Source organism: Penicillium digitatum, chromosome 1 (assembly GCF_016767815.1).
Source record: "Penicillium digitatum chromosome 1, complete sequence".
NCBI classification, from domain to species: Eukaryota; Fungi; Ascomycota; class Eurotiomycetes; order Eurotiales; family Aspergillaceae; genus Penicillium; species Penicillium digitatum.
In genome coordinates, this window is record NC_089384.1 from 6,990,773 (window position 1) to 7,018,562 (window position 27,790).

The 27,790-nt window shown below is 50.8% G+C and overlaps 11 protein-coding genes across 11 annotated transcripts; 7 read left to right on the forward strand and 4 right to left on the reverse strand.

Annotated features, from left to right (window-relative positions):
- Window positions 1-216: 216 nt before the first annotated feature.
- On the reverse strand, window positions 217-792 carry Pdw03_4758 (Small nuclear ribonucleoprotein (LSM7), putative; the record flags this gene model as incomplete). Its single annotated transcript, XM_014675353.1, has 3 exons — window positions 217-344; window positions 413-484; window positions 615-792. The coding sequence occupies 3 exons, from the start codon at window positions 790-792 to the stop codon at window positions 217-219; spliced, it is 378 nt and encodes a 125-aa protein (XP_014530839.1).
- A 1,158-nt stretch (window positions 793-1,950) lies between these two features.
- Pdw03_4759 (Fungal transcriptional regulatory protein, N-terminal) lies at window positions 1,951-4,051 on the forward strand (the record flags this gene model as incomplete). Its single annotated transcript, XM_066100830.1, has 3 exons — window positions 1,951-2,560; window positions 2,619-2,930; window positions 3,018-4,051. 3 exons carry the CDS (start codon window positions 1,951-1,953, stop codon window positions 4,049-4,051), a joined length of 1,956 nt encoding a protein of 651 aa, XP_065956230.1.
- Window positions 4,052-4,770: 719 nt separating this feature from the next.
- Pdw03_4760 (Catechol dioxygenase, putative) lies at window positions 4,771-5,825 on the forward strand (the record flags this gene model as incomplete). Its single annotated transcript, XM_014675351.1, has 2 exons — window positions 4,771-5,489; window positions 5,555-5,825. 2 exons carry the CDS (start codon window positions 4,771-4,773, stop codon window positions 5,823-5,825), a joined length of 990 nt encoding a protein of 329 aa, XP_014530837.1.
- A 50-nt stretch (window positions 5,826-5,875) lies between these two features.
- Pdw03_4761 (FAS1 domain) lies at window positions 5,876-7,962 on the forward strand (the record flags this gene model as incomplete). The annotated part of the gene is made up of 4 exons (XM_014675350.2): window positions 5,876-5,881; window positions 5,954-6,111; window positions 6,299-7,193; window positions 7,270-7,962. The coding sequence occupies 4 exons, from the start codon at window positions 5,876-5,878 to the stop codon at window positions 7,960-7,962; spliced, it is 1,752 nt and encodes a 583-aa protein (XP_014530836.2).
- Window positions 7,963-8,225: 263 nt separating this feature from the next.
- Window positions 8,226-10,950, reverse strand: Pdw03_4762 (Zinc finger, CCCH-type; the record flags this gene model as incomplete). The annotated part of the gene is made up of 9 exons (XM_014675349.2): window positions 8,226-9,256; window positions 9,310-9,465; window positions 9,519-9,663; window positions 9,728-9,913; window positions 10,190-10,287; window positions 10,349-10,491; window positions 10,570-10,621; window positions 10,687-10,752; window positions 10,878-10,950. 9 exons carry the CDS (start codon window positions 10,948-10,950, stop codon window positions 8,226-8,228), a joined length of 1,950 nt encoding a protein of 649 aa, XP_014530835.2.
- A 553-nt stretch (window positions 10,951-11,503) lies between these two features.
- Pdw03_4763 (Uncharacterized conserved protein UCP037991, UAS, UBX) lies at window positions 11,504-13,131 on the forward strand (the record flags this gene model as incomplete). Its single annotated transcript, XM_014675348.1, has 2 exons — window positions 11,504-11,638; window positions 11,701-13,131. 2 exons carry the CDS (start codon window positions 11,504-11,506, stop codon window positions 13,129-13,131), a joined length of 1,566 nt encoding a protein of 521 aa, XP_014530834.1.
- Window positions 13,132-14,493: 1,362 nt separating this feature from the next.
- On the forward strand, window positions 14,494-19,017 carry Pdw03_4764 (ABC transporter, putative; the record flags this gene model as incomplete). The annotated part of the gene is made up of 1 exon (XM_014675347.1): window positions 14,494-19,017. The coding sequence occupies one exon, from the start codon at window positions 14,494-14,496 to the stop codon at window positions 19,015-19,017; it is 4,524 nt and encodes a 1,507-aa protein (XP_014530833.1).
- Window positions 19,018-19,543: 526 nt separating this feature from the next.
- Pdw03_4765 (Metalloreductase, putative) lies at window positions 19,544-21,403 on the reverse strand (the record flags this gene model as incomplete). The annotated part of the gene is made up of 1 exon (XM_014675346.1): window positions 19,544-21,403. One exon carries the CDS (start codon window positions 21,401-21,403, stop codon window positions 19,544-19,546), a length of 1,860 nt encoding a protein of 619 aa, XP_014530832.1.
- A 1,062-nt stretch (window positions 21,404-22,465) lies between these two features.
- Window positions 22,466-23,411, reverse strand: Pdw03_4766 (2-deoxy-D-gluconate 3-dehydrogenase, putative; the record flags this gene model as incomplete). The annotated part of the gene is made up of 3 exons (XM_014675345.1): window positions 22,466-22,915; window positions 23,015-23,230; window positions 23,283-23,411. 3 exons carry the CDS (start codon window positions 23,409-23,411, stop codon window positions 22,466-22,468), a joined length of 795 nt encoding a protein of 264 aa, XP_014530831.1.
- Window positions 23,412-23,888: 477 nt separating this feature from the next.
- On the forward strand, window positions 23,889-26,332 carry Pdw03_4767 (C6 transcription factor, putative; the record flags this gene model as incomplete). Its single annotated transcript, XM_014675344.1, has 5 exons — window positions 23,889-23,989; window positions 24,091-25,394; window positions 25,457-25,742; window positions 25,798-25,831; window positions 25,886-26,332. The coding sequence occupies 5 exons, from the start codon at window positions 23,889-23,891 to the stop codon at window positions 26,330-26,332; spliced, it is 2,172 nt and encodes a 723-aa protein (XP_014530830.1).
- Window positions 26,333-26,568: 236 nt separating this feature from the next.
- Pdw03_4768 (3-ketoacyl-acyl carrier protein reductase, putative) lies at window positions 26,569-27,443 on the forward strand (the record flags this gene model as incomplete). Its single annotated transcript, XM_014675343.1, has 3 exons — window positions 26,569-26,624; window positions 26,691-27,121; window positions 27,172-27,443. 3 exons carry the CDS (start codon window positions 26,569-26,571, stop codon window positions 27,441-27,443), a joined length of 759 nt encoding a protein of 252 aa, XP_014530829.1.
- Window positions 27,444-27,790: the final 347 nt, after the last annotated feature.

Sequence of the window (27,790 nt, forward strand, 5' to 3'; positions counted from 1 at the left end):
GAAAAAAAAAACGAAACCATCACATTGCGTTCGTTCCTTTCGTAGCTGCTGATGAGCGTATGTTCCGGCGCACGCAGAGAGTCAGTGGAACATCAAGGTGTGTAGGGTTATGAAGCTCCAACCAGATCCAGGATGTTCATTTCCCGAAATGACATCTAGATCCGGAGTGAATGAAACCCGGAAAGGAGATAATTCGTCGGATAAAGAGCTTTTAGTTTACTCTTCTGCTTGCAAGAAAGGGTTGGGGATCTCCTCGCTGCCGTCAGCGGGGGAGATCAGTACGATCAAAGTACCACGGGCGACGATCAGACCCATTGAGCGGGTGGTAGTGTTGCCCTCCTCATCTGGGGAAGTTAGCACATACGAAGCAGAGACAGATAGATTCGATTCATGGAAGAAACTTGGAACTCACCCCGCATGGTTTCTTTCACGTCGTCGAGGACCAGGTTCATCAGCTGATCGTAGCCCTTGAGGGTTCCGATGACTAGTTACAATTAGCTCAATTAATTCATCGGCGATGAGAAGTCCTCATTGACCAAAAGTAGAAAATTAAAAAAAACCAAACCAAAACGCCAATTAACGAGATAAGATGAGAAGATATCAATCCAACATACCCTCACGACCACCATTGAACTTCACTTGGACTTCCTTGTCCATGTACTTGCTGAGATCCAAGATGTTTTCCTTTTTAGGCTTCTCCTGTGCACCGCCACCACCGCCACTTTTCTGCTGGCCCTGTCCGCCGCGGCCTCCACGACCGCGACCGCCTCGGAATGAGCCTCGTTCAGACATGGTCTGTGTAATTGAGGGATTTCGGAAAGGGAAGGAAGATATTAAACGAGGCAAGCAAGATTGGGTCTGAGGGATACAGAGTTATGGTATCTCTGTATCTCTGTGTACTCTTGGGGGGGGGAGATAGCGGAAGATACAAGCAAAGGTGGGCGTGTATATGAGGGATTTTCAGGTTGAGAGTGTGGCCTTAGGCATGAGAGTCGTGAGTCCGCCTTGGTATGGAGATTACCAATTACCAATGTATTATTTCGCTCCATAGTCATGAGAGATCCCGCTCGGAGGTATTTTACTGTTGAATTACAGGTATCTTGCTTTTCGGATCTGAGCAATTGACACTCGACTGTATGATTTCCTTCTCCATTGTGTCCATGTATCTGCATTGTTTATGTATCTCTTTGCTATTTTTTTCAAGTAATCTGATCTCAGGCCAGATTGTCGTAAATTTCCTCCGAGCTCCCCCGGGGCCGAAAATGTTTCAGCCCAGGCATCAGCAAAATCAACGCAGATCCACAAGGCTCAAGGCTTAATTTTGGAGATAGATTAGCTATGAACCTATAAGATGAGCTCACCTGCTCCTAATATTATGTAAAGTTCTTCTCTAAATATGTGAGACTATACGGAGTAGGCAAGGCGTAACTGTTGTACACCGGTTCAAACAGCGTATCGCAGGCCAGCGGAACCCTCCGGCGGGACTCCGCCGAGGGCTCCAAGGTGGCCAGGTACTTTAGTGGAAGTTCCTCACATAGCGTACGTTGTCGGAATTTCCGTTGTAGCACTATTCGTCCATCAAGAAAATAATTGAAGAAAAATGAAAAGAAGAGACCCTCCGAGTCCTGGGCCCCCAACGGAAAACACAGATCACGTTTTTCCTCTCCACTCCCCGTGCGTTGTTCCTCCCCTCTGTAGGTGCCCTACGATTTTCCCCTTTCATTTCTTCACCTTCATGGATGTTGCTTGAGTTATTTAAAAGGAGTTACCTGCCGGTTTCCTTCCGCGCAAGTCCGGTTCATTTCCGCGCAAGTTCCATACTGCGCGTTCTTATCTGAATTCCCTCCGCGACTTCCTCTCTCTGTCCTCCCACTCTCCAATCTCTTTCCACCATATCCCCAAACCAGCTTCCAGGGTGTATTTTAGTGGTTTCTCCCACCACCACCCACAATGGAATCCCACGCCCCAACGGCGGAGTCGTCTCACAAACGGCCGAGATCTCCCACTGCCGATCACGGCATGTCGAAAATGCTCAAGACGCACTCGAATCACCTGCAAATAAACTATCTGGCACGGCAATACCCGGACAACCTACCCCTCGTCTCCGTCGATGATACCATGCCTGCGATAATCCACCTGCTCGGCGAATACGACGGCGTTTTACATCGCCACGAGAGCATCGCCGGAAATCTGGGCGCATGCCCGCTCGGTCCAATCTTGATCAAACGATTCGAGCGTCTATTCGATGGACCCCCGCAAGTGTTGAAATCTCATGGCAAAGACGGACCTACAGTGACTTGGCTCGATGTGGTTGAATTCGCGAAGAATAAGCCTGAACAGTTCAATCTGGAAAAGTCGCGCAACGGCGTGCGAGTCTGCCAGTTCTACACGAAACAGTGTCGTGTAGAAATCAGCGAGGAGGATTTCGTTTTGATTGCGTCCGGTATGCCCCAGAAGATGATCCCGCCCCAGCCTATCATTGAGGACGAGGAAAAGGAGCTGGGCGCGCTGGAGATTCTTGAGAAGAACTTGCATCATATCATTCAAATGGCCGATCAAGGTAAGGAATCACTCGAATCAGCTTAGGAGGTTTTCGCTGACGATCTTTCTGCGTTTAGTCTCTGCTCGAGCGCGACAGCTCAACCATCGGTTGAAGAACCGCCGCAATGCTATTGTCACCCGACGAGAGAACGATGCTTCTCTACATAGGAATTCTCGAAATGTCACCGAAATCTGGCGCGATGCCAACGGTCATGGCCCAGGAAACGGTCATGCATCGTCTCGCCCTTCCCCGTCTGGTTTCGTCGCTGTCAACACTCATCGCCCTGAAGGCGAACACACCGAAGAGAACCAGAACCCTTTGTCATCACAATTCATGTTCTCACAATCCACCGATAATGTCACCATGATCAACGGACAATCAATCAAAGGTGCCTCCCCAACAACCCGGGCAGACTTGATGAAGAGGTTTTTCACAACAGCTGACCGCCACGCCCGCGGCTATGACGATGCAACAGCCCCTGTCAACCCCCAACCTCTCCCCCGGCCTCGTGCCTCCGACCCAGCAGATTACAGTCTCTACAATCCCGTGACAACAACCGCAGTCCCAGCTGCAGCCGTAACCACACCCGCAACCACAACCTCAACCACGGCTGCAACCACAGCGGCAGTCGCGATCCCAAGCACCCCATCATCCCTCCTCCCGCCGCCAAAATCCATTCACCAAGAGAAGGATGATGGAGGCCCCTTCAAGTTAGAAATGATAGCCCGCATGGAGGAGCTTCAGCGTGGCGAGCGTGTGATCCCACCCTGCGACCGTTGCCGCCGTCTCCACATGGACTGCCTCAAGAACCTCACAGCCTGCGTTGGCTGCACGAAGAAACACGCAAAGTGCTCCTGGCGCGACGTCAAAGAAGAAGAAATTACAGCAATGCGGGCGGGAATCACCACATCGACGACATCCCACGAGCGTCCCGACACCGACCGCTCCAGTGCAAACGTAACCCCGCCCCAGTTTGGTATGGGTCCACTCCCCCCGATCTCCGCTGAGCGTGAGCATCCCCGAGAACCACCCTTCGAGCCAGAGAGGAATGCCTACTACTATCAAAACCGACGCGAGTCCGCCCCTTCCGCCCCAAACCTGGCTCCTGGGACTACAAATCCGATGGAGCTTCATTCAAGTGACAATTCCCCGCGACGGGCTGTGAGTGAGGCAGAGAGGAGGGACCGTCCTCGTGCCCCCGCTGGTCGTGTCTTGGATCGTTCCGAGGATGAGGACCCCGATGCCAATCAGCGGCTCAGACAGGCTATTATGGATACTGTCGATCATCACACCCGTGTTGCTGCTGCTGTGCAGGAGAGAGAACGTGGTGTGGAGCGCGCTGGGGACCATCAACATCCAGTCATTGTTCTTCCTGCTCCAAACCCGGCTCAGGGTTCTGGTGCCAGTGCTTATGAGCGTGAGCGTGAACGAGAACGAGAACGAGAGCGTGACCATGATCGTGAGCGAGAGGCTGATTGTGACCGTGACCGGCGCATGGTGCATGCGTAAAGTACTGTCTCTTCTGTTGATTTGTGTAAATTTTGGGTGGTTCTTACATCGCCGTTAGCAAAATGGGTTGGGTGTGGGAGTACTATGTTAGATATCCCTCTAATTAGCGTTCTTTTTTTTTTTTTTTGCTTCTTCCAACCACTAGAATATCTCTACCCTTCGTTCGACATTTCTATGACCATGGAAATACGCTCATCTACCTCTATCCGACTAGGTTTCTACTATGCACACATGTCATTGTTGTGTCTGGATATCTAGCATGTCTAGACAGCTGTGAGAATCTTGATGTCGGTAGGATCTCTAGATACTCTCATCCGGTGCCTACTTCGGATGTAAGGTCTCTCGTCATTTATTTCTGGGGTTTAAACCCTTGGAAATGTGAAATTCGCATTTTTGTTGATGCTGGTGTTGTTCCATCACTATCACCCGGCCTTGATAATATTTTACCCCCGTAATAAGAAGCCTAAGACCAGGCAACCGTCGAATTCCACCGTAGTCTACACTGTTAACCACCAAAACCCCGATATATAAATCCGATCTTATATCCGACGGTGGGGGGTTGCGGGGTGATGATTGAACGAGTCGACTCACTTGCATGAGAACCCCACCAATTCCTACAAGATATTAACAACTTGACCCCGGATTTCATGTAGCTCTCAACTATTGAATGATTCATTATCTCATTCTATACATCCCAGGCTACAATACCACATCCCACCATGGATCCCTCCAAAGTCAAGATCCCACCAATGAAAGATCAAACAGTGGACAACATCACCGACAATGTAATCACCATCAACAGTCTCTGCGAAGACGAGCGCATGAAATACATTCTTGAGCGCCTAGTAACCCATCTGCACGACTTCGCCCGCGAAACCCGTCTCAGCAGTGACGAATGGATGACCGGCCTCCGCTTCCTGACAGAAGTCGGCCAGATCTGCACAGACGTGAGACAGGAATTCATCCTGCTGTCCGACGTGCTCGGACTATCCATCCTCGTCGACTCAATCGACCACCCAAAACCCAAGGGATCCACTGAGGGAACGGTCCTGGGCCCTTTCCACACGCACGACGCGGTGGAAATGCCAGCCGGTGATTCCATGTCGCATGATCCCAAAGGCGAGCCCTTGTTGGTTGTTTGTACTCTGCGGGACTTGCAGGGGTTGCCGGTGGAAGATGTCAAGATTGATATCTGGGAGACGGATTCGACGGGACATTATGATGTCCAGTATGCCGGGAGGAAGAGGCCGGATGGGAGGTGTGTTATGCGCTCCGATCACACGGGCGTCTTTTGGTTTAAGGCGATTACGCCGGTGCCGTATCCGATTCCTCATGATGGGCCGGTTGGGAAATTATTGAAGAAGTTACATCGTCATCCGTATCGTCCTTCGCATCTGCATTTTATGTTTGAGAAAGAAGGTTATGACCATTTGGTAACGTAAGTTTTTTTGCTTTTGTCATTGATTTGTTTTGTGATCTACATCATGCTAACTTAAGTTCTAGTGCTCTATACCTCCGCAACGACCCTTACGAAACCTCAGATGCTGTCTTCGGCGTCAAGGATTCCTTGACTGTAGACATAGGCAAGGCCGACGCTGAGATTGCTAAGAAATATCACGTCGCCGAGGGTCATCCTCTCCTCACATATGACTTCGTGCTTGTGTCCGATGAAGAGACGAGCAAGCTGCGTGCGCACAATTCCAAGGTCGCTCTGGACAAGCTTGGCCGGAAAGTCAAGATTGTCAATGGGCTGCCTGTGCCGGACCTGGATTAAACGCTAGGACGAGAAAAAAAAAATTGTACATGAGAAATCTCACTTACATCATGTCGGTACGAGTTGGCTATGCATTTCTTCCAACCCCGTTCGGTTTTAATTGAACAGCAAGAATTGACATTGAATAGTCTGTGAACACAAGATCTCGACGAAGCGAGTTGATCCCGGAACTGACACTGCAAAATATAACCCGCATATCTGTATTCCGCCGATTTCTGGTCTTGAATGGAACATGTAACATGTTCCCAGCCCTGACTTTGCTATTATTGATCAAGGTGTCTCTCGAGTCTGTGCACTGTACGACAACCGGACCGACAAGGACTGAATCGTTTGCATCTAGGCTATGCGATGTAGTTGATCAATTTTAGCCCACCAGTACAACCAGAAAGCAAGGCAGTTGAAAGGGTTCTACAGGGAGGAATTTGAGTGTATATAGGCATATCACCACGGCTTGATCGAACATCTACTTTTAGCTCCAATTTCCCTGTCGACATTGGCACTATGCGTTCTATTTACCTTTTCTTGTCTGTGGCAGCTACAATGGCTTCGGCCTTTGTGATCCCCGATGAGGGTAACCTTGCGGAGATAATATCCGAGACTCCAGCTGCCAATGACCATTTGTCCAAGTCAGATGTTGAGATGGGCCAGTTGGACATCTCTCCGGATGAACATAGAGGCTGGGAAAGACACAGAGACTGGCATGATGATGATGAATATCCACCGCACGGCGATTGGCCCGGATACAACGAAGATCCGCACGGGAGATGGCCCGGTGGTGATCATCCCAGACGTGGGGGATGGCCCGACGACGACGAACCCCCTGGACATGGAAGAAGGCCCGAACACGGCGGATGGCCTGGACACCGTGATGACGAAGACAGACCATATCCTCCACACCCCCGACACGGAGACTGCAGAGACGACCACGACAGATACCGACACCATCCAATCCACCGACCAATCGACGCCTGTCCAGGCTCGCTCTGCCACGCAGACAAAACAACATGGGAACTCATCAAAGAAAGCGAGCATACATACCTCCTCGCCGAACTTCTCACCGATGATAAGGACCTAATCGAGATCCTTAACAGCACGACGGCAAATCACACCTTCTTCGCGCTAACAAACCAAGCCCTAGAGGGACTTCCACTGCGATATGGTCCCAGTCCCAAGTTCCTGTCCCGCTTGCTGCGATACCACATCCTACCTGGTCGATTTTCCATCGAGCATATCGCGAGCCACGGGACACTGCCCACGAAACTGACCGAGCCAGCTCTGGAATCGGGTTTGCCACAGAGGATTGTTGTTCGAGAGCACCACAACGGAGTGATCTTGAACCGGAGAAGTAGGGTAGTTGGGGCTGATATGGTGAGTAGCCATGAGTAGCCCTCGTACAATGTGCATGACACATGGGCAAACATGTAGATACTAACTTCCCCTCAAGAAAACCAAAAACGGCATGATCCACATATTATCCAGTCCCTTGCACCCACCCCCAGAGACACGCACCCTGCTGCACCAAGCACCGGCCGATTTTAGCACCTTCACGCTGGCGCTAGCACGCACAAAACTCGCTTCCAAACTTGACCCTGCGCAGAGACAGGGCGGTACAACCTTCGCTCCTACGAATGCTGCGTTTAGACAGCTCGGGGAGCGTGCTAATCGATTTCTTTTCTCGCGACAAGGTGAGGGGTGTTTGCGTGCGCTGATGCAGTATCATATTGTGCCAAATCGAACGCTATACTCAGATGTCTTGTATAGTAGTAATGGGGAGGCTCATCGGTTGTTTTCTGGGCATGGTGGTAGGAGTGGAGATGAGGGTAAGGGCGAGGGTGAGCGGCTAGAGGAAGAGTCTGCGAATGTGTGGCTTGGGACTCTGTTGAAGGACTGGGACTTGAAGGTTGATATTAAGAGGGAGTTTGGGAAGGTTGACATGCGGGTTAATGGGTTTGGTAGGGTTAGACTGATGAATCTGTTGGCGAGGGATGGGGTGGTGCATGTTTTGGACCGGGTGTTGGTTCCGCCAAAGAGGATCCAGGACAAAGACGAAGGTGAAGGCGAGGAAGAACTGATGATTGAAGAACTTGTGGAGAGATTAAAGGGTTGTGGAAATGGGATGACTCGTGGTGAACTGTGAGAGATGTCTACAGGCTTACATTCAAAGAGAACAATTTGAAATTCTTCATTCCTAAGTTTGTAGTTCACTCACGGTGGCGAACGAGATCTGTGCTTGCAAAAATGAACAAAAGATGAAACCCTTGAGTTAACCCCTGAGCGAGTACCTCTGATTAACAGCCTGCCAAACCAGAGACATGAGCATCAAACAGGTGATCAGAAATAGCAAGCGGCAAGCAGTCAGAAACCATACCATTATCGAGTGTAGAATATTTCGAAGACTCGCTAGTGCATTCGTCTAGCCGGCTTCATCAGAGCCTGAAAAGAGGACTCAAGAGCTTTCTTGACCTCCTTGTAGCTGACAATGAAGGAACTCTGCTCGTCGCGACTGACCAGATGGATCTTCTCGTCAATTCCCGCATCGAGCTTGTTCAAACAAGTGAGCACATGGCCGAGATCAACCACCGCTTCACCTTGGCTATCCACCGAGTGGAAGACGTAATCACGGAAAAGCTTCAGGAAGTAGCGTTCTCCACTCTCCGACCAGCGCTGGTCAAGTTCATATTCAGGGCGTTCATTGATGAGCCCGAGTTTGCTCAGCAGGCGTACAATTCGTCCATTCTCCAACTCACGGCCGAGATCATAGTTTAGTTGATCATCAAGGTGAAGTGCCGAATCAAAGGTCGACATCAGCTGGGATGAGATGCCAGTGATAAAAGTGTCAATGGTTCGCTCCTGATCCTTCTGCTGTCCATTCAACAGCCAGAAGACAGAGTTCTTTAACTGAGGGCTGTAGGAGCGAGTAAAATGCTCCATGGCTTTGGTAGGATTGTGGATGACAATAGGCGAGTTGGCGCCAAGGGTGACAATCAACTGGCCAAAGTTGACTAGATCTTGTCGCTGGAGATCGGCCAAAGTTCGCTGGGTGTCGAACTGCACCACGTCAAGGATAGCGCAAGCATTGATGCGGACACGGGTCTTCGCGGTAAGTAGAACCTTGCTAGGCTCAAGCACTCGGGCAGCAAGACCATTGGTGTGAATTGCCTTGAGTCCATTGGCGATCTGGGTCATGTAGCCCCAGAGAACTTGCTCAGGGATATGAGCATTGGTGTGACGGCCAGGGAAGCGGGTTCCAGTGTTGAGATGCTGGTCTGCAAGTGTCTTAGACAGTGGGTGATAGTCAGTCACAAATATCAGAGAACTGTCTTGGAAGCTGCGGCTAGTGAACGCGTCGTGAATGGTCACCACACTGGCGTTGCAGACGCGCTTCCATGCTTGCACAGAACGGATAGCCTTCTCATTGGTCAGGCGGAAACCTATCAAGATGAGTTGGAGGCTACAAAAAAAAGAGAGTAGGGGATTGTCATACCCTCAAGTCTGCGAAGAGCATAGAATGTGCCATCTTTACTAGACTGGGCCTTGTAGATCCAGCTCGGGTAGCCAAAGGTCGCAGCATTCTTTTGATGACTGAGATCCAGAGGGACAAGGGAATGGAAGTAGTCGACCTGGGCAGGAAGCTGGGTGTCTTCAAGTTCGTCAGAATAAGTACAAATAAATGCCAGTTGCGGTTCAACATACTAGGGAGAGTTTGAAGGGTAGCCGCGGATTTCTTCTGCAGCTCTTCGCGCAAGTCGTTGGGGATAAAGAGATCATGCACGTTGCGCTGGTAACCCAATGTGTTTTGGCTGTGAGGGCCAATTGGGGCATAGAGATGGTACTGAATCTACTGGGGCGGTTAGCGCTCATTCAAAGCTACAAAAAGTATGAAAAATTGGATATCAACGTACCGGTTGTTGGAATCCAGTTTGGTTTGCAAAAAAAGCGCCCCCCATCGTGCCAGTAGGGTCGTGGGAATAAGGATTGGCAGAAACAGGGCCAACAGCACCTGGAGTCATGGGAGTTGGAGTAGTCACAAAAGGATCAAATGCACCTGTGGGGGTGATCCCTCCATTTCCATTGCCCTGAAGAGGTGTCTGGTTGCGAGCATTAGCACGACGGCGGTACAGAGCAGCGCTGAAGATCGGGGGAGGGTCAGCCTGAGGCAGATGAGAGGTGAAGTACCGGGGAGTCTCATGACGCCCAGGATCAAACTCCGCTGCCAGGGCTGACAAGCTACCCTGCGCCATCACGATGATAGAGATGATGATAAGAATACGACCAGTGCAAGGAGAGAGAGGTTGGGATGGGTAAAATATCAAGAAGCAATCCATGGATGAGGGGAATCAAATGATAGGGCAGGGACGACTGACCACGTGCTCAAAGCCCTGGGGAACAAACTCCTGCACATCGGCTACCGCCCAATCCTGGGCTGCTTCTGAACGTGTTGTTGGCGTACTCGTGTTTGAACCTTTTTCTAACGTCAGCTGATGCCTTCGTGACCTTCCTCCTTCTTCCCACTAAGCACATACGTGATGATGTTGTTCGAGGTTGAAAAGGAGCTGCACTGGCAGCTTTCGGGGATATTGCGGTGGACTTTTTTGGTGCTGATGCGACGTTCCCAGATAGCAAAGATGGGGTGAAACTGGGTGAGTCGACATTGAACCGCTTCTTGCTATCATACGGGACATTTCTTGTTAGCAAAACTTGCCCAGTGTTTGTCTTTAAAAAAAAACAAAGTTTGCAATCGCACCTGTCCGACTGGTTTGCATTAAGCTTCGTTGGGTCATGATTGAAAGCACAACCTGGATACAAGAGTTCCAAATCAGCTTCACCACACACGCTGTCCGTGATCAAGGTTCGCCAATACCTTTGTCTTCATAGCGGCATCGCCCATATATGGTCACGTTGCGGCACAAAGTGTCTTTCGCATTCTCTATCAAGCATAATCATCGTTGTCAGCAACTCCGGCTGTATCAAATTCGGCTTTTATCTCCGGCTTGCCCATCTCAGACCTGAAATGGAATAGTGTGGCAGCCTTTGAACTTGAGTCGCACTCACCGCGGCTCTTCATTTTCGGTGATCCGGTTGTTCGACGAGCATCCTCTAAGGGAGGCTTTCCGGTAGACGCCATGATGTTTGGCTGATACCCACTTGATGGTACGGATCAGCGCAAATAGATCCCCATTGAAACCGGACTCGGTAGAGATCAAAGGGTGCTATTGGGTGAAAACCGCATTCCCCGGCTTTGATCTGATGTAAATTCAAGTCGCCAATGGTCTATGCGATTGGCGGCGGGTCAATTCCGGGAGAGCCCACGGACGTCGGGCAGTATCTCAACCGATAACAATAAGCATGAATGAAATTAAAGGATAAGACCGAAGTCGTCTCTCATCCCAAAGAATGAGTGAGAGCGACAAGACTGATGGATATGAAGACGCGGGGCGAGAGACGAACTCGAGTGAAGGGGGACACGCACGGACCAGGCGGTCAGAACATCAATGAGAGCTTCGTTCAGGCCACTTGAGCTTCGACGTCACGTCGTTCTTACTGTCTGTGTAGTGGACCATCTGCACGTGCTCAATGACCATCCTTAGATGATCTTCCTCTTCATGGCTGTTCCTCATTCTTTCTCTTGATATCATCCACACTCTTGAGTTAATGGTCTACGGCCCTGAAACAACAAGATGTCACAACCGGAGATTGACCTGGACCACCTTTCCGATAGCGAGAAATCTACGCTAGAAATGTACATGGCTGTCACCAGCCAGGAACCTTCGGAAGCAATCCCCCTGCTACGCCGGTCGCAATGGAATCTGCAGGTTGGTCTATCTTCCCCAGCTTCTGGCCAAGCGTACGTGTTTGACTGATCTCCGTACGATAGATTGCCATCTCCAAGTTCTTTGATGGCGAAGGCCCGGATCCCCTTGAAGAAGCTCGAGCTGCCATGGATCGCCCGCCTCCACCACAACCCAACCGCCGAACCCAGAATCTGATGACCGACGATTTGACCGAACACTTGTCGCAAAATGCTCGTGCCACAGCTACAGATCTGGCTCCACGAGTTGACACGCAACCTGGAGACCAGCCCATCTACCGGCCTTCATTCATTCTTAGTCTACTTCTCACTCCGTTTAATTTGGTGTATCGACTTTTCTGCAGTTCATTCCGCCTCTTTGGTGTCCTCTTCCCTTTCTTGCCTCGCTTGTTTAATAGGACGGCGAATCCTGCGCTGCAAGGCGCTCGCCGGAATACCACTGGCCGTCGATCCCTCGGCCCCAAGGATACTGCCGCTCGCTTCATCCGCGAGTTTGAGGAAGAATACGAATCAAACCCGCTTCCGTTCCTGGAGAACGGATACAACATGGCGCTGGAGAAAGCTCATCGCGACTTGAAGTACCTCGTGGTCATTCTCTTATCTCCAGAGCATGACGATACAAACAACTGGGTCCGTGATACTTTGCTGGCGCCTGAGGTCGTGGAATTCGTCAATGACTCCCACAACAACCTGCTGGTGTGGGGCGGCAGTGTGCAAGATTCTGAAGCGTACCAAGTTGCCAACTCGTTGAAATGCACTAAATTCCCCTTTGCAGCAGTCATCGTCCATACCCCAAATGTTTCGTCAACTGCCATGTCTGTTGTAGGACGAATTGCTGGGCTCACTACGCCATCTGAGGTCGTGAACAAGCTCCGTGCAGTTTTGACATCTAACAGTGAGCCTCTAGATCGACTCCGATCTTCACGCGCTGAGCAACAAGCCTCGCGCAGTCTTCGCGAAGAGCAAGACTCAGCCTACGAGCGGTCGCTGGCGATTGACCGTGAACGGGCACGCCAGCGCCGAGAAGCGGAGATGGAACGCCAACGCGAAGAACAGGAAGCCGCTGGCCGACAGGCAGATGAGGAACAGCGACGCCGTAATCTTGCCCAGTGGAAGCTTTGGCGCGGGCAATCGCTTAGCGCGGAGCCCGGACCAGATGTCAAGGATGCCGTCCGTATAAGCGTGCGGCTCCCGTCTGGCGAGCGTATCATGCGCAAGTTTGCGCCCGATGCGGACATTGAAGAGATTTACGCCGTGGTTGAGTGTTATGAGATCTTACTGGAGCAGGATATAGAGCGTCCGGTGGCGAGTGCACCGGAGGGGTTTGTGCACCAATACGGATTTCAACTGGTCTCACCGATGCCTCGGGTGGTGTATGCTGTTGACGAGGGAGGATCGATCAGAGAGAAGATAGGCCGTGGTGGCAATTTATTGGTGGAACTGATCGATGAAGAAGATGATCCAGATGATGACGAGGCTGCGACCGACATGTCTTGAATATGACTGATCTCTATGATTCAAATGCTGTATTTGTAGGTTCCTTGGAAGATTATGATTGGCACACCGCTCTTTGTTTTTAAACAATATCCAATGTACAATTTAGATTAATATATCTCACTTTTTCCTTGCGGCGTATCCGAATTTTTACTCGTCTAGTCAGATTTTGAAAATGTCCGCTCACTCGAACAGGCATGCTCCATATTTCCAAGATAGGCATGGGCCAAAAACCATGGAATCATTGCAGCCTGGCGCTTTCCAAGGTCGCTGGCTAGGCTCATCCGAAAGGACCAATAGACATCGGCCTAAATATCAACCCCATGCAAGGGGGCTATAGCACGTATCTGACAGTACTCATCCATACGAAGTACATTCTACCTGAGATTTTTCAAAGTATTTCAACACCAGAGACTCTTTCCCCCAACGAAATAGGCGGGATTTGGTTCATACGATATTAAGGGGTTAGGAGGGAGGTTACGTGGAGTTAAGGTGCGGAGATAAGGTGGAGTCCAGCATTCCACATTCCGTATACGGTTTAGCTTCCAAGAATCTATTCATCCAAGCTTTGGATCCGTGGATACCCCCAGGACCCTCCTGGGCTAGGAATAGCTTAGTCATCCAGCTCGGATGCAGTGTGGCCCGGGCATCCGAGCCCTATGTGAAACGGATAGTTATAGTCCCGTGCTGACTCTCCATGTACGACCACCTGGGCAGGAACTTTGCTCATCGCCTGTAGACACGTGTGTGGCACATGTACAAAGAACATGGCAAACCCCTTGCTTGGCTATCAAATTGAAGTAGCAGGTACGGAGGACTCTATACATGTATATAGTCATGCTTTGTACTCCGTACATCGCATTCGTGTTCGCTCTTAGTTTAGTGTCCGAGCATACAACACAATCAAATCCCTACGATGATGACCATGGTTATCCTAATATAGAGATAAACCCGTGGTATTGATTCTTGGCACTCAGCCACGAAAGGCTAGATCTTTCCAAAATCCTATACGAAAATTTTACTTTTGAAATCGCCCGGAAACTCACCAGTTCCGCCCCGGGTCTGTTTCAACGGGAGTCTCCGTTTTTTTTTTCTCTTTTCGGGCAAAAAGGAAGCAACCTAGCCGAGTCCCAGATCTTGCTACATTTTCTTACTTTATAACTCCTTAATCCAAACTCTTTGCTTATCACTTTTCTTTCTTCTCATTGCTCTTCTCATTGCTCGATACCTAATAATTTATATAATCTTTAACTATATCCAGTGGATGGTCATCCCATTCTCTTTTCATCAATTCTAGGGAATCCACCCCACTTAATCAGCCCCAAACCTCTATCCATTCGACAGTGACCGTGCTGGAAGGTCATCATGTCGGTCCTTGGGACATTTAACACCAACTTCGCCGGCATTCAAGACGCACAGGAATCACATGTCGCCAACATGGAAGCTCGCCGCCATGACCCTACTGCCAGCGTGAACACCGAAGACACTGCCAATGAGAAGAGCGAGGTCGGTGACGAGAAGTACACGGATGCCGAAGTCACCCGTCTGGCCCAGCAACTCACCCGCCAGTCAACGCGCTTCTCTGTGTCACCCCAGAATGCAGAGAACCCTTTCATCGAAACCCATGAGGACTCAACTCTCAACCCTCACAGTGGAAACTTCAAGGCCAAGAATTGGATGAAGAACCTCCTTGCTATCCAATCACGCGATCCAGAACGATACCCTAAGCGTCAGGCTGGTCTGGCATTCAAAAACCTCAGCGTACACGGATTCGGCAGTCCTACAGACTACCAGAAGGATGTGGCTAACTCTGTTCTGGAAATTGGTGCCTTTTTCCGTACGATGGCCGGCACTGGCAAGCAGAAGATTCAAATTCTGCGCGACTTCGATGGTCTTGTTAAGAACGGTGAGATGCTGATCGTTCTCGGCCGTCCTGGATCTGGCTGTTCGACCTTCTTGAAGACCATTGCGGGGGAGATGAACGGTATCTTCAAAGATGCCAATTCTCACATGAACTACCAAGGAATCTCCGATAAGGAGATGCGCAATCAGTTCCGCGGTGAGGCTATCTATACTGCCGAAACCGATGTCCATTTCCCCCAGCTTTCGGTAGGAAATACGTTGAAATTTGCTGCTCTGGCTCGTGCCCCGCGCAATCGTTTGCCGGGCGTCAGTCGTGACCAGTATGCAGAGCACATGCGTGATGTTGTCATGGCTATGCTTGGTCTTTCGCACACTATCAACACCAGAGTCGGTAACGATTTCATCCGTGGAGTTTCCGGTGGTGAACGAAAGCGTGTCAGTATCGCCGAGGCTACTCTCTGTGGCAGCCCTCTTCAATGCTGGGATAACAGTACCCGTGGTCTGGACAGTGCCAATGCTCTGGAGTTCTGTAAGACATTGAATCTGATGTCTAAGTACTCGGGCACCACCTGTGCGGTCGCTATCTACCAGGCATCTCAGAGTGCCTACGATGTCTTCGATAAGGTGACTGTACTGTACGAGGGTCGACAGATCTACTTTGGCCGCACCACCGAGGCTAGGGAATTCTTCACGAACATGGGCTTCCATTGTCCCGACCGCCAGACTACCGCCGATTTCCTGACCTCTCTTACTAGCCCCGCTGAGCGAGTTGTTAAGCCTGGCTTTGAGAAAATGGTTCCCCGTACCCCCGACGAGTTCGCTAAGGCCTGGAAAAATAGTGCTGCGTACAAGGAGCTTCAGAAAGAGATTGACGACTACAATACACAGTACCCTATTGGTGGCGAGTCGTTCCAACAGTTTGTTGAATCTCGCAAGGCTATGCAGTCGAAGGGCCAGCGCGCTAAGTCTCCATACACCCTATCTGTCGCCGAGCAGGTCCAAATCTGTGTTACACGTGGTTTCCAGCGCTTGAAAAGTGACTACAGTCTAACTATATCCGCCTTGATTGGAAACACGATTATGGCTTTGATTGTCGGTTCGGTTTTCTATCAGCTGCCCGACGACGTGACCAGTTTTTACTCTCGTGGTGCCCTCCTCTTCTTCGCTGTCCTGCTCAACTCCTTCTCCAGTGCCCTGGAAATTCTAACTCTTTACGCGCAACGTCCTATTGTCGAGAAACAAGCTCGCTACGCCATGTATCATCCGTTTGCCGAAGCAATTTCGTCAATGCTATGTGACATGCCGTACAAAATCCTTAATGCCATCACTTTTAACGTTACGCTCTACTTCATGACTGGTCTTCGCCAAAACGCTGGCGCTTTCTTCACCTTCATGCTCTTCTCATTCGTGACCACATTGACCATGTCGATGATTTTCCGAACCATCGCTTCTTACTCGCGTACCCTATCTCAGGCTCTGGTGCCCGCCGCAATCCTGATCCTCGGTCTGGTCATCTACACTGGATTCACCATCCCAACCCGCAACATGCTTGGTTGGTCTCGCTGGATGAACTACATTGACCCAATCGCATATGGGTTTGAGACCTTGATTGTGAACGAGTTCCACGGTCGCAATTTCCCCTGCAACCCAGAGTCTTTCATCCCGGCGGGAGACTCCTACGCTGATGTCGGCCGGTTCAACAAGATTTGCTCGGCGAAAGGAGCTGTGGCCGGCCAGAACTTTGTCAGTGGTGAGGCCTACTACACTGCAAGCTTCCAGTACTCCAACAGCCACAGGTGGAGGAACATGGGAATTATGATTGGGTTTATGGTCTTCTTCATGGTCACCTACCTTGTCGGCACCGAGTACATCTCCGAGGCTAAGTCCAAGGGCGAGGTTCTGCTTTTCCGTCGTGGCTACGCCCCCAAGAACTCCGGCAATTCCGATGGTGATGTCGAGCAGACACACGGTGTGTCCTCTGCGGAAAAGAAGGATGGTGCTGGCTCCGGCGGCGAACAAGAGTCTGCTGCAATCCAAAGACAAACTTCTATTTTCCAATGGCAAGACGTGTGTTACGATGTTCACATCAAAAATGAGGAACGTCGCATTCTCGACCACGTTGACGGCTGGGTTAAGCCCGGTACCTGCACTGCATTGATGGGTGTTTCTGGGGCCGGTAAAACCACTCTTCTGGATGTCCTTGCCACGCGTGTCACAATGGGTGTTGTGTCTGGTGAGATGTTGGTTGATGGTCGTCCTCGCGACCAGTCTTTCCAGCGTAAGACTGGTTACGTTCAACAGCAGGATCTCCATCTCCACACTACCACAGTCCGCGAGGCCCTCCGCTTCAGCGCCATTCTCCGTCAGCCGCGTCACGTTTCTCACCAGGAGAAACTTGACTACGTCGAGGAAGTAATTAAGCTTCTTGGAATGGAACACTATGCGGATGCCGTCGTCGGTGTCCCCGGTGAAGGTCTCAATGTCGAACAGCGCAAGCGTCTTACTATTGGTGTCGAGCTAGCTGCCAAGCCGCAGCTGCTTCTCTTCCTGGATGAGCCCACTTCGGGTCTTGACAGTCAAACATCTTGGTCTATCTTGGATCTTATTGACACCTTGACTAAGCACGGTCAGGCTATTCTCTGCACAATTCACCAGCCCTCTGCTATGCTCTTCCAGAGATTCGATCGTCTCCTATTCCTCGCTAAGGGTGGTAGAACCGTCTATTTCGGAGAAATCGGCGAGCATTCTTCCACGCTCTCTAACTACTTTGAACGAAATGGTGCTCCCAAGCTTTCTCCTGAGGCCAACCCTGCTGAGTGGATGCTTGAGGTGATTGGAGCTGCTCCCGGAACCCATAGTGATATCGACTGGCCTGCTGTATGGCGCGAAAGCCCTGAGCGCAAGGCAGTACAAAACCACCTCGCCGAGCTCAGGAACAACCTCTCTCTAAAGCCCGTTGCCACAACCGATAACGACCCAGCCGGCTTCAATGAATTCGCTGCACCGTTCGCCGTCCAACTCTGGCAGTGTCTCATCCGTGTGTTCAGCCAATACTGGCGGACTCCTATCTACATTTACTCCAAGACTGCGCTCTGCAGTTTGACTGCCCTCTACGTCGGTTTCTCCTTCTTCCACGCCCAGAACAGTATGCAAGGACTCCAGAACCAGATGTTCAGTATCTTCATGTTGATGACAATCTTCGGTAACTTGGTGCAACAAATCATGCCACACTTCGTTACCCAGCGCTCCCTCTACGAAGTCCGCGAACGCCCCTCCAAAACATACTCATGGCAAGCCTTTATGTCGGCAAACATCCTTGTCGAACTCCCATGGAACGCCCTGATGTCTGTGCTCATCTTCCTCTGCTGGTACTATCCCGTCGGGCTGCAACGCAACGCCAGTGCCGATGACCTCCATGAGCGAGGCGCTCTGATGTGGCTCCTCATCTTAACCTTTATGTTGTTCACCAGCACATTCTCTCATATGATGATTGCCGGTATCGAGCTTGCCGAAACAGGAGGCAATCTCGCCAACTTGCTCTTCTCCCTCTGTCTGATCTTCTGTGGTGTCCTCGCTACCCCGGACAAAATGCCTCACTTCTGGATCTTCATGTACCGCGTCTCGCCGTTCACTTACCTAGTCTCTGCGATGTTGTCGACCGGCACATCCGGTGCAAAGGTCGAGTGTGAGTCCGTCGAGTTGCTCCACTTCGAGCCCACTGCCGGCAAGACCTGTTTCGAGTACATGAATACCTATATGAACGGACTCGTTGTCAACGGAACTCAGGTCGCTGCTCCTGCTGGCGGTTACCTCGTCGACAACAACGCCACTAGCAACTGCGCTTTCTGCACTATCGCAGATACCGATACTTATCTCGCCAGCGTGCTGAGCTACTACAAAGATGCATGGCGCAACTTCGGTATCATGTGGGCGTTTATCATCTTCAACATCTTTGGTGCTGTGTGCATCTACTGGCTCGCTCGTGTGCCCAAGGGAACACGTAGCAAGAAGACAAAGACTGCTTGATTTTATTTTTCACTATTATGTGGTTGTCTTTTTTGGTTGTTTGTGGTTCAACTGAGACAGACTTCCGATGGCTACTGTTACCCCCGAAAAGCGCTCTGAATTAGACCGCCATACCTGATCCTTCCTGTCCTTGGTGCATGTTCTCTTGCTTCCATGTGACACTTGGTCCTGCAAAAAGGCATTGCCTGGATTTTTGCATATATATACTCGCTTAGAACATCTTGTTTTATTGCATGTTAAATACGTTTCTCAGGCATCTCGTGCATATTGAATAGATTTCACAGTCAACCGCCTTCCCAATTTCTCAGTAGGATTTTCTCAAATTCATCCAGGAAGAGTGTGGAGATGATAAAAGTAACAATGTACAGAGTATACAGTTCTAAATCAAAAAACGACATGTGCGCAATCGCCAACCGCAAAGCACAACGGAGAACAAAGCTCGCATTAAAGAAAAGAACAAGAAGGAAACACCCCTTGGGGAGAAAGGAAAGCTCAAAACAAGAAGAAAACAACCCCAAACGACACCTCACCATGTAAAAGCCTCCTCCACAAAATCTACCACGGCCCCCTTCCCAATCCTCTCTCTCGCCGCAGCCCTAACCTCATCCGCAAAAGCCCCAGGCCCACAAACACTCACCAGCATAGCCCCGGTTCTCCCCGGCAAAATCTCATCAAGAACAACGTCCGGCCTACACCTCCCAGAATGCATCAGCACCGTCGCAGAAGGACTCACGACATCCGTCGCACGACGCGGCTTCGAGATGAAAAGCTTGACAACGAGAATATCCCGCCGATCTGGCAAGCGCAGGATCTGGTCCATGTAGCCGCTCACCCAGGTGAGGTGATCTGTAGACCGGACAGACCAGATCAGGTAGACTTTCCGCGTTGCGGCGGTGTTCTGTGCTGCGGCGGTCACGAGTGCGCGCGTGTAGAGCAGGTGGTGGGTGATTCCTGCGCCAGCGCTGAAGAGGACTGTTGTGCCGTAGCTGGAGGGATTTGTTGGGTGTGAGCCGTAGGGGCCTTCGATGAAGCCTGATAATGTGAGGGTTTTGGAGGGGGAAGCATCGGCGGCGTTGTAGAGACGGCGGGTCATGCCTTTTCGGGCGCTGATAATGAGGGAGACTTGGGTGGATGGTTTTGAGAGTCTATTGAGGAGGTCCGATTGTTTTTCCACATCGGCGGATTCTTTGCCCCGTGTTTGCCGTTGGGCTGGGGAGGGGATTGAGGCTGCGGTGCTGCTCGTGCTGGGTTCGGTCCAGGCGATTGAGAATGGGTGTGACATCCACCATGAAATGCTGGGGACGTAGGCGAAGACGTGGCAGCCTGGTTCGATCTGGACCAGTTTGGGCAGGTGGAAGGTTACGCGGCAGGCTTCGCCTGGGAGAGCTTGAACGACCATCGTGGTTGTGCCTGAGGTCGAGACGTTCAGGTGAATGAGGCGGAAGAGTCGCGCGAGTCGGTCGCCCAGCCACATGCAGGCGATTGATCTCGCCCAGCTTTGCTGCGGGAGATTATCCAGCTGGAGGTGGAGGTATACGCCCACAAAGGTGAGCACGGCGGCGAGTTGGTGCAGATGTAGGAAGGTCTCGTAGAAAGCGTGGCGGATGGGTGAAGGAGAGTGTAGACTGAGGAAAACCGCTGCGACTGTGCCTATCAAGCCCCATAAGAAGAAGGGGGTATCACGTACGCGGACGAGCATGAGGGAGAAGTTTTCCTCGTCGACGGCGTTGACAGTCCATGCAGCTGTGTGTATGACTGCCTCAAGGACGACCATGCGGCCTAGCCAGCGGTGGAGGAGATTGTATGTGTCAAAGCTAACGTGAAGGATTGCAATCAAGGGGTTATTTCGGCCGGCGAGGAGGAAGAGCGGGACCATGTTGAGGACGGCCATTACCCCGGATCGGCCACGCAGCTCGGCCAATAAGGCTGCTTTTTTGTTGACTCTATAGTCCAGAACAAAGCAGTATGCGACTTGGCTAGTGAAGTATAGTGCGACCAGGATGGTCTGCAGTCGGGAGGGTAAGGTGCCGACATTGACAGCAGACGAGAGCTGTAATTCTCGGTTGTGTCTCTTTTTTCCTAGTGGGGCATAGAGGATATGCTTCTTGATTTTGGACCACCATCTTGATTGTTCCTGGGCCCAGAAAGTCTGCTGGCGCTTGTCTGCGCTAGATGCGGTGATTTGGCGTAGATAGGCATGGCTGATCTGGGCGACCCGGCCACAGAACAATGCGACTGCCACGGCGCTCAGGGAAACGTAGATGATCCGAGTAATGATCACATCGCGAGGGACGTCCACGCCCCCCAACCCCCTAGAGTACTCAAATATGTATGTCGCATTTGACCCGTACCCTCGTGCCGCAACATGCGGATGGGTTGCTGCCATTGAACAGGTGCAGATATTGAAAATAAAAATAAAAATAAAAATAAAAAAAAGAGATGCGGGCTCTTTTCGTCAGGACAGCGATCCGGAGTATGTTTTGAGCAGCTGCTCAACAGCTGAAATCGAGAGAGGAAGATGTGCGAGTCGAGTGGATATGGGCGCCTGCGAGGAATCGAAGTCAACGACGGTGGATGGATCAGATGAGATGGATTATCAACAGGGCTAGCGAACGTGCGTCGATATAGATAGGGCCCTCTTTAATTGTATCAGACAAAGACAATGTCTTATCATGAGCGCATTGTAGCTCATTTGTTTGTGGTTGACAATGAACAATGAGGATCACTGTGAATGTCCAGGTTGAAGTCCACAAAACAACTCAAAATAACCCCGGTCGGTTGGAATTCCAGAGAAATTAGCCCGTCAAAAATTCGAAGTTTTGTCAAGGCTCTCAAAATGTCTGGAATGCAAGCAAGGGGTTGGCACGTTTTTGGATCTTTCCAACGAAATCGGATAATGTCGAGGTAGTTCACACCAGACGTAGCGTCAGGCTCCAAGGCAAGTTCAGTAAAGACAGTGGATTCAGTAAAGACAGGGTGTATTCCACGGACTATCAAAGCCAAACGATTCGAGGAAGAAGAAAGATGAAATCAAAGCTCGGCCCGGAAGTTGAAGAAAAGGAAATTCATGAGAGTACATGTCATGTTTCTACAAACCCCCTGTATGGTCTGATTAGCCAAGGCAGGCGCTTAAATGACAGGGCAGACCTATCGGGAGAACTCCTTTGAGACTAAAGGCGCCAGTGTTTCTAAAAAAGACTAGTGGCCCCTTTCGACATTTGCTGAAGATTGAAGATCTCCGCAGATCCGAGTTCGACTCTGAGCGTGACGCCGTTGGATAGAAAGAATCTGAAACAATTTTTAGACTTGATTTCGACTGGAAAAGTTCCTCAGGCCGGTGTTTTGCAAGACATCGGTTTGGTCGTGGTTTCAGAGAGCTGTGCACTGACCACTCCGTACTCCCCCCAAGACTTCTAATTTGTTTCAACTCCGTGATATTCTTCCATCTTTACCGTCCCATCCATCCACCATCAACTGTCAGGATCTCACCAGACACATAACTGCTAGCCTGACTGGCCAGATATACCACAGCACCCTTGAAATCCTCGGGCTTTCCCCATCGGCCAGCAGGGATGCGTGCCATGATACTGGCGTTGCGGGTCGCATCGGCGATGAGGGCGGTGTTCATATCGGTAGCAATATAACCGGGGGCAATCGCATTGACATTGATGCCTTTGGCGAGCCAGTCATTTGAGAGCGCTTTGGTCAATTGCCCAATACCACCCTTGGATGCCGCATAAGCGGGGACTGTAATTCCACCCTGGAAGGTGAGCAGCGATGCGACATTAATGATAGAGCCACGGCGACCCTGTGGGAATTCAGACGCATCGCGAGCCAGGAGATAGGCGGCGAATTCTCGGCACATGATGAAGACGGACGATAGGTTGATTTCCAAAACCTATCCATCATCCCACGAATGAGACATGTTGTTTCAAGGTTGCAGAGAGGGGGGGGGGGGGTGGATTTGGATTGCGGGGTTTTATCGGTCTCGACTTACCTCATCCCAGTCCTCATCTGGGAATTTCTCCGCCGGGTGTCTCCGTTGGATCCCCGCGCAGTTCACTAGAATCTCGGGTTTCAGTCCTTGGCTGGTCAATGCAGGGAGGATGTCCTTGACAGCTTGGCGATCTCCAAGCTCGGCGACATGGATCCATGCCTTTCGCCCAAGGCGATTAATGATCTCGTCCTTCGTTAATGTGTTGGTGGTATCTCTCTATTCAGATGTGAACATGTGCTCTTCAACTCTTTCCTCGCAAAGGACTCACCTGAATCAAGATGATATCGGCGCCGGCCTCAGCCAGGGCAAAGGCCATAGCTTGGCCAATACCTCGAGTTCCACCGGTAACGAGAGCAGTTTTCCCGCTTAGGGAGAAGAGGGACATAACATCTGCCATTGTGAATATGGATATGATGATGAAAAAGAATTTGCTATGAAAAGCACCGAAAGAATCAAAAGAATCAAAAGAACCAAAAGAACCAAATGGGAGGAGCTCCAAATGAGAAATCCAATCAGACCAGACCGAGCACGCGGGGTCCGGGCAATACCTACAGCCGATGTCAATAGCCGTCGGCAATTGGCAGTGGGTTTCCTTAAATGGTGTATGACGAGGTGAGATCGTATCTTCTAGTATTCTAGTCGGGTTTTTCTAACTTCAGTAATCCAAAAGGAAGATTATACACATGCATAGATGTACAATATCTAGTTGTGAAGTAGTTGTGAAGGAGAAGAAGATTTGACCAGGTTTTCCACGGTGCTCCCCCACATAGCTGGCGTTGGAGTACACGATGAGTAAGAGCCAGTGGACTTCTCTGTGGGGACGTTGGACGTTGGACTTTAATTTCAAACTCTTCAATGTTCCTTCGATATCGCTATGGGCGAAGAATCCCCGCCAGAAGCCTCACGGCGCGAGATCGCCAAGCGTGTTTCTCGAGCCTGCTTGCATTGCAGACAGCGCAAGTCTCGATGTGACCTGTAAGACTATCGACTTCTCTCATTCTCTCCCTTTTTCAGTAAATCCCTTGCGATCTTTCCCCGGATCGGCGGAATATTGGTTCCACGCTGATCGCATCCAGAGACTCCAACGGTAACCCTGGCAAACCACCATGCCAGCGCTGCGTACGCGAAAACCGCGAATGTATTTTAGGCGGCTCAAATCGTGGAGGTCGTCGAATCCGAAAGAACAAAATCAAAAACTTTACACCCGCAAATCAGTCGCCAGACAAGGATTCGGAAGAATCAAGTCCAACCAACTCTGAACCCCGCAAAGTGCAATCGGCATCTTATCCCGGCCCGTTGGTCTTCTTGCCACCCAACCCACCAGCACCAGCACCAGCACCAGCCTCAGCATCGGTCGAGGATGATGATACCTCAATATCATCTGTCCCGCGGAATCCATCAGACGCCTGGCAATGCTTGACCGGCATCGCCACGGAAGGCACGGGGGCAATACCCGAGGTCCGCAACGACCACGTTCGGTCGGAGCGAACAGCGTTCCCCGGATACAACAGCCTGCGCAACGACGTTGTCTCAGACTTTAGCAACCAAACTATAGGCATCAGGGCCTACAGACTCGTTCAGACGTGTGCTCTAGACCCGGAAACGGTATGGCAACTGATCTCTCGCTACGCGGAGAACTTCCATCCGTATCTTCCCCTCGTGCCGCGGAAGTACTTTACGCGCATAGCTTTAGACTCCTTCGCCACGAATGAGAAGCACCTTCTCACTGCAGTCCTGACGATCGCCTCCAAGGACTTGGTCGACCAGCCCGAAATCCACGAATACTGCTCCAAGTACATGCACGAGCTGATTTCTGGCATCGCCGCGGGCGCGGAGTGCGATGTTGAAGCGGTCGAAGCGCTTCTGTTACTTGCCGAGTGGGAACCACAGGGGCTACGGCCTCGTATTGAGCGCGTTGGCCGCGGAGAGGAAGACCGCGCTGCGTGGATGCATGTCGGGCTTGCGCTACGATCGGGTTATTTCATCGGCATGGATCGCACTTCTTTCCGTGGGGATCCTTATGGGGATCATGAGAGTGAGGCTCGTCGGCGGCTGGCCTGGGCGAGCTGCTATATCTCTGATCGTTTGATTTCTGTGCGTATTGGACGTGCTTTCTGGTCTCGTGGCCCGGGACCCATGACTGGTCTTGTTAGTCAGGATTTTCCGTCGCTGCAGCCGGTTAACGAGGGCGACGAGGACTATGCGAAGATCTTTCAAGCTACGTTGGATCTTACGCAACTTTATGGGAATGTTCATGAGGTTCTGTATTCGGGCATGCGTACTAGTAACCAGATGATGTTGATGGGAGACTATGTTAAATATGTGGATGACTTCCGTCTGGCGATTCTGCGGTGGAAGTCACTTTGGGGGTCACTGGATTGTAAGTGCCGTTTCTTACCTCTTTGGGCGCCTGGGTGTGTATTGGTTTTAACATATCAACAGGCTCACCCCCTGTGCGAGCAACACTACAGTTGTCATACGAGTATTTGCGGCTGTACACAACTGCTTTCGCATTCCAAGCTGCGATCTCGCAGTCGCTAGTCAAACCGAAAACCGACCTACAAGGCCAGCGAGAACATCTACGATCGACGTTTAAGAATGTCGCATCGATGCAGGATTCACGGTTCATTTATGAATCTGTTGATGCGGCCAAGTCCTACCTGACAATCCTTGTGGATCTGGTAGATCCTGAGAAGCATCTCCATTTCATGCCTCTGCGCTTCTACTTGTAGGTTTTTCTCTCATCGCGTGTTATTTCGAAACAATCAGCTCATGCGACTTAGATATGGCATCTATTCTGCCGTTTTCCTCTACAAGGTAAGATCCCTGCTTGAGTACCGTCTTCTGCATAACATCTGACCAATACTATAGGCTCGCTCATTCGGAATGATGGTCCCATCAGAAGAAGCAAAAGTCCAGGGCCTAGTCATCCGAACAACGGAAGTCCTCAAACAAGCAAGCGCCGGCACTGACGATGTCGGGTCGCGTTATGCTCGTCTTCTAGAGCTTCTGTGGAAGCCCAAACCCACAAATCCACCCGAAGAGAAACAGCAAAATAGTGACTTTTCTTTGCAAACAGCTCTTCCGAACCCGGTCGCAGACACGGGGTACATGCAATTTAGCCCTGCCAATGACTTCTCGTGGCTGGACTTGGAGGCTGTGGGCGAATATGTATCCGGAGACCAGATTTCTAATGGCTTATTGGGACTGGATGCGTTTCAGAATGCATCCGATTTGTATCAATCTAGAGAGGCACGCTCGCAATCTTGGCAGCCTTCTGCTTGGATGGGGGATATGAGCAGCAGCCTTCTCTTTTAAATGATCGGGGTGGCTTTGCTTATTGTAGGATGCATGTGATGCGTTGTTGTGGTGCCCCCACGCCCCGATTTGACGGCAAATGATACGGAGGGGAGCTGCGGGGGTACCATCGGAGATGACCCCGACCGAGGCTGCTTTGCCAGATCAAACTTGGAGCTTTGGAGATTTGGAGATTTGGTGATTTGCTTCTACACTTTATCGTTACACATCAACACACATATCAGCTCTATCGCATCATGTCACTTAACGAGATCCAGGGTCGACTTGCGCTTATCAGCGGTGCATCGGGAGGGTATGGTATTCCCCAAGCTCATGTTACCCCACACTGAGGATGAATTACTGACAATGGATTTTGTAGAATTGGAGCTGCTTGTGCACACCAGCTCGCCCAACATGGAGTGCATCTCGCCCTGACATACGCGACCAACCTAACTGCAATGAATGCGTTGGTGACCGATCTGCAGACTAAATACGCCAACAACAAGCTCCAAATCTCAATCCACAAAGTGGATGTTGGCTCCGCTGACGACATAGAGAAGATGTTCCAGCAAATCGACACCGAGCACGGCCACCGGCCTGACATTCTGATCTCGAACGCTGGACACGGGAAGCGGATTCCTCAAATCTGGGACTGCTCTCTCGAAGAGTTCGACTACACTCTACGTGTCAATCTACGCGCTTCATTTATTCTCGTCAAGGGGGCGGTCGAGCATATGAAGAGCCAGAATTGGGGGCGCATTGTGTTAATGTCCTCTATTGCTGCGCAAGGCGGGGGAATCAATGGATGTCGTATGTGACTCATTCACGTTCTGGGGAATACAAAGCTAACCCTCTTCAAGATTACGCCGCCTCTAAAGGTGGTCTGACAGGAATGATGAAGAACCTTTCTACCCGGCTTGCTGAATTCAATATCAGTGTTAACGACGTGGCGCCTGCTATGATTGGTGACACTGGCATGATCCCTAACGCTGCGGCCATCCCCGATGTGGTAGCTGGTATTCCACTTGGTCGCCTTGGAACTCCCGAGGAAACGGCCAACGTTGTGACCATGCTGGTGAAAACAGGGTACATGACGGGGCAGAGCCTCTTGCTGGGTGGAGGGTTGAAATGAGCAGCCAACCCGAAAATATTGGGGGAACGGTATAAGAGATGGAAAATCGATTCCACCCCCAACGCTAGTTGACGGTAAAATGGGCGCCGAAAGTGGCTACCTGGGACGCCGTTTTGGGTGCTCTCTTTACCAGGATTTGTGAGATTCTGCAAGGATCGCATGGTTTCTATTGGGTAGAACTAGGTCCTAGTATGATTTATTACATAATCTGCCAAGCACTCACTTGCTCCAATTTAGAACCCCTTTCTCTGTGGGCTTACAAAGCCCTGACGGTTGTAACCCCTGGTGAGGCCAAGCACTTGATCCCAAGCGCTAGAGTGTGGCTGCCTCAGGTACAGATATGATGC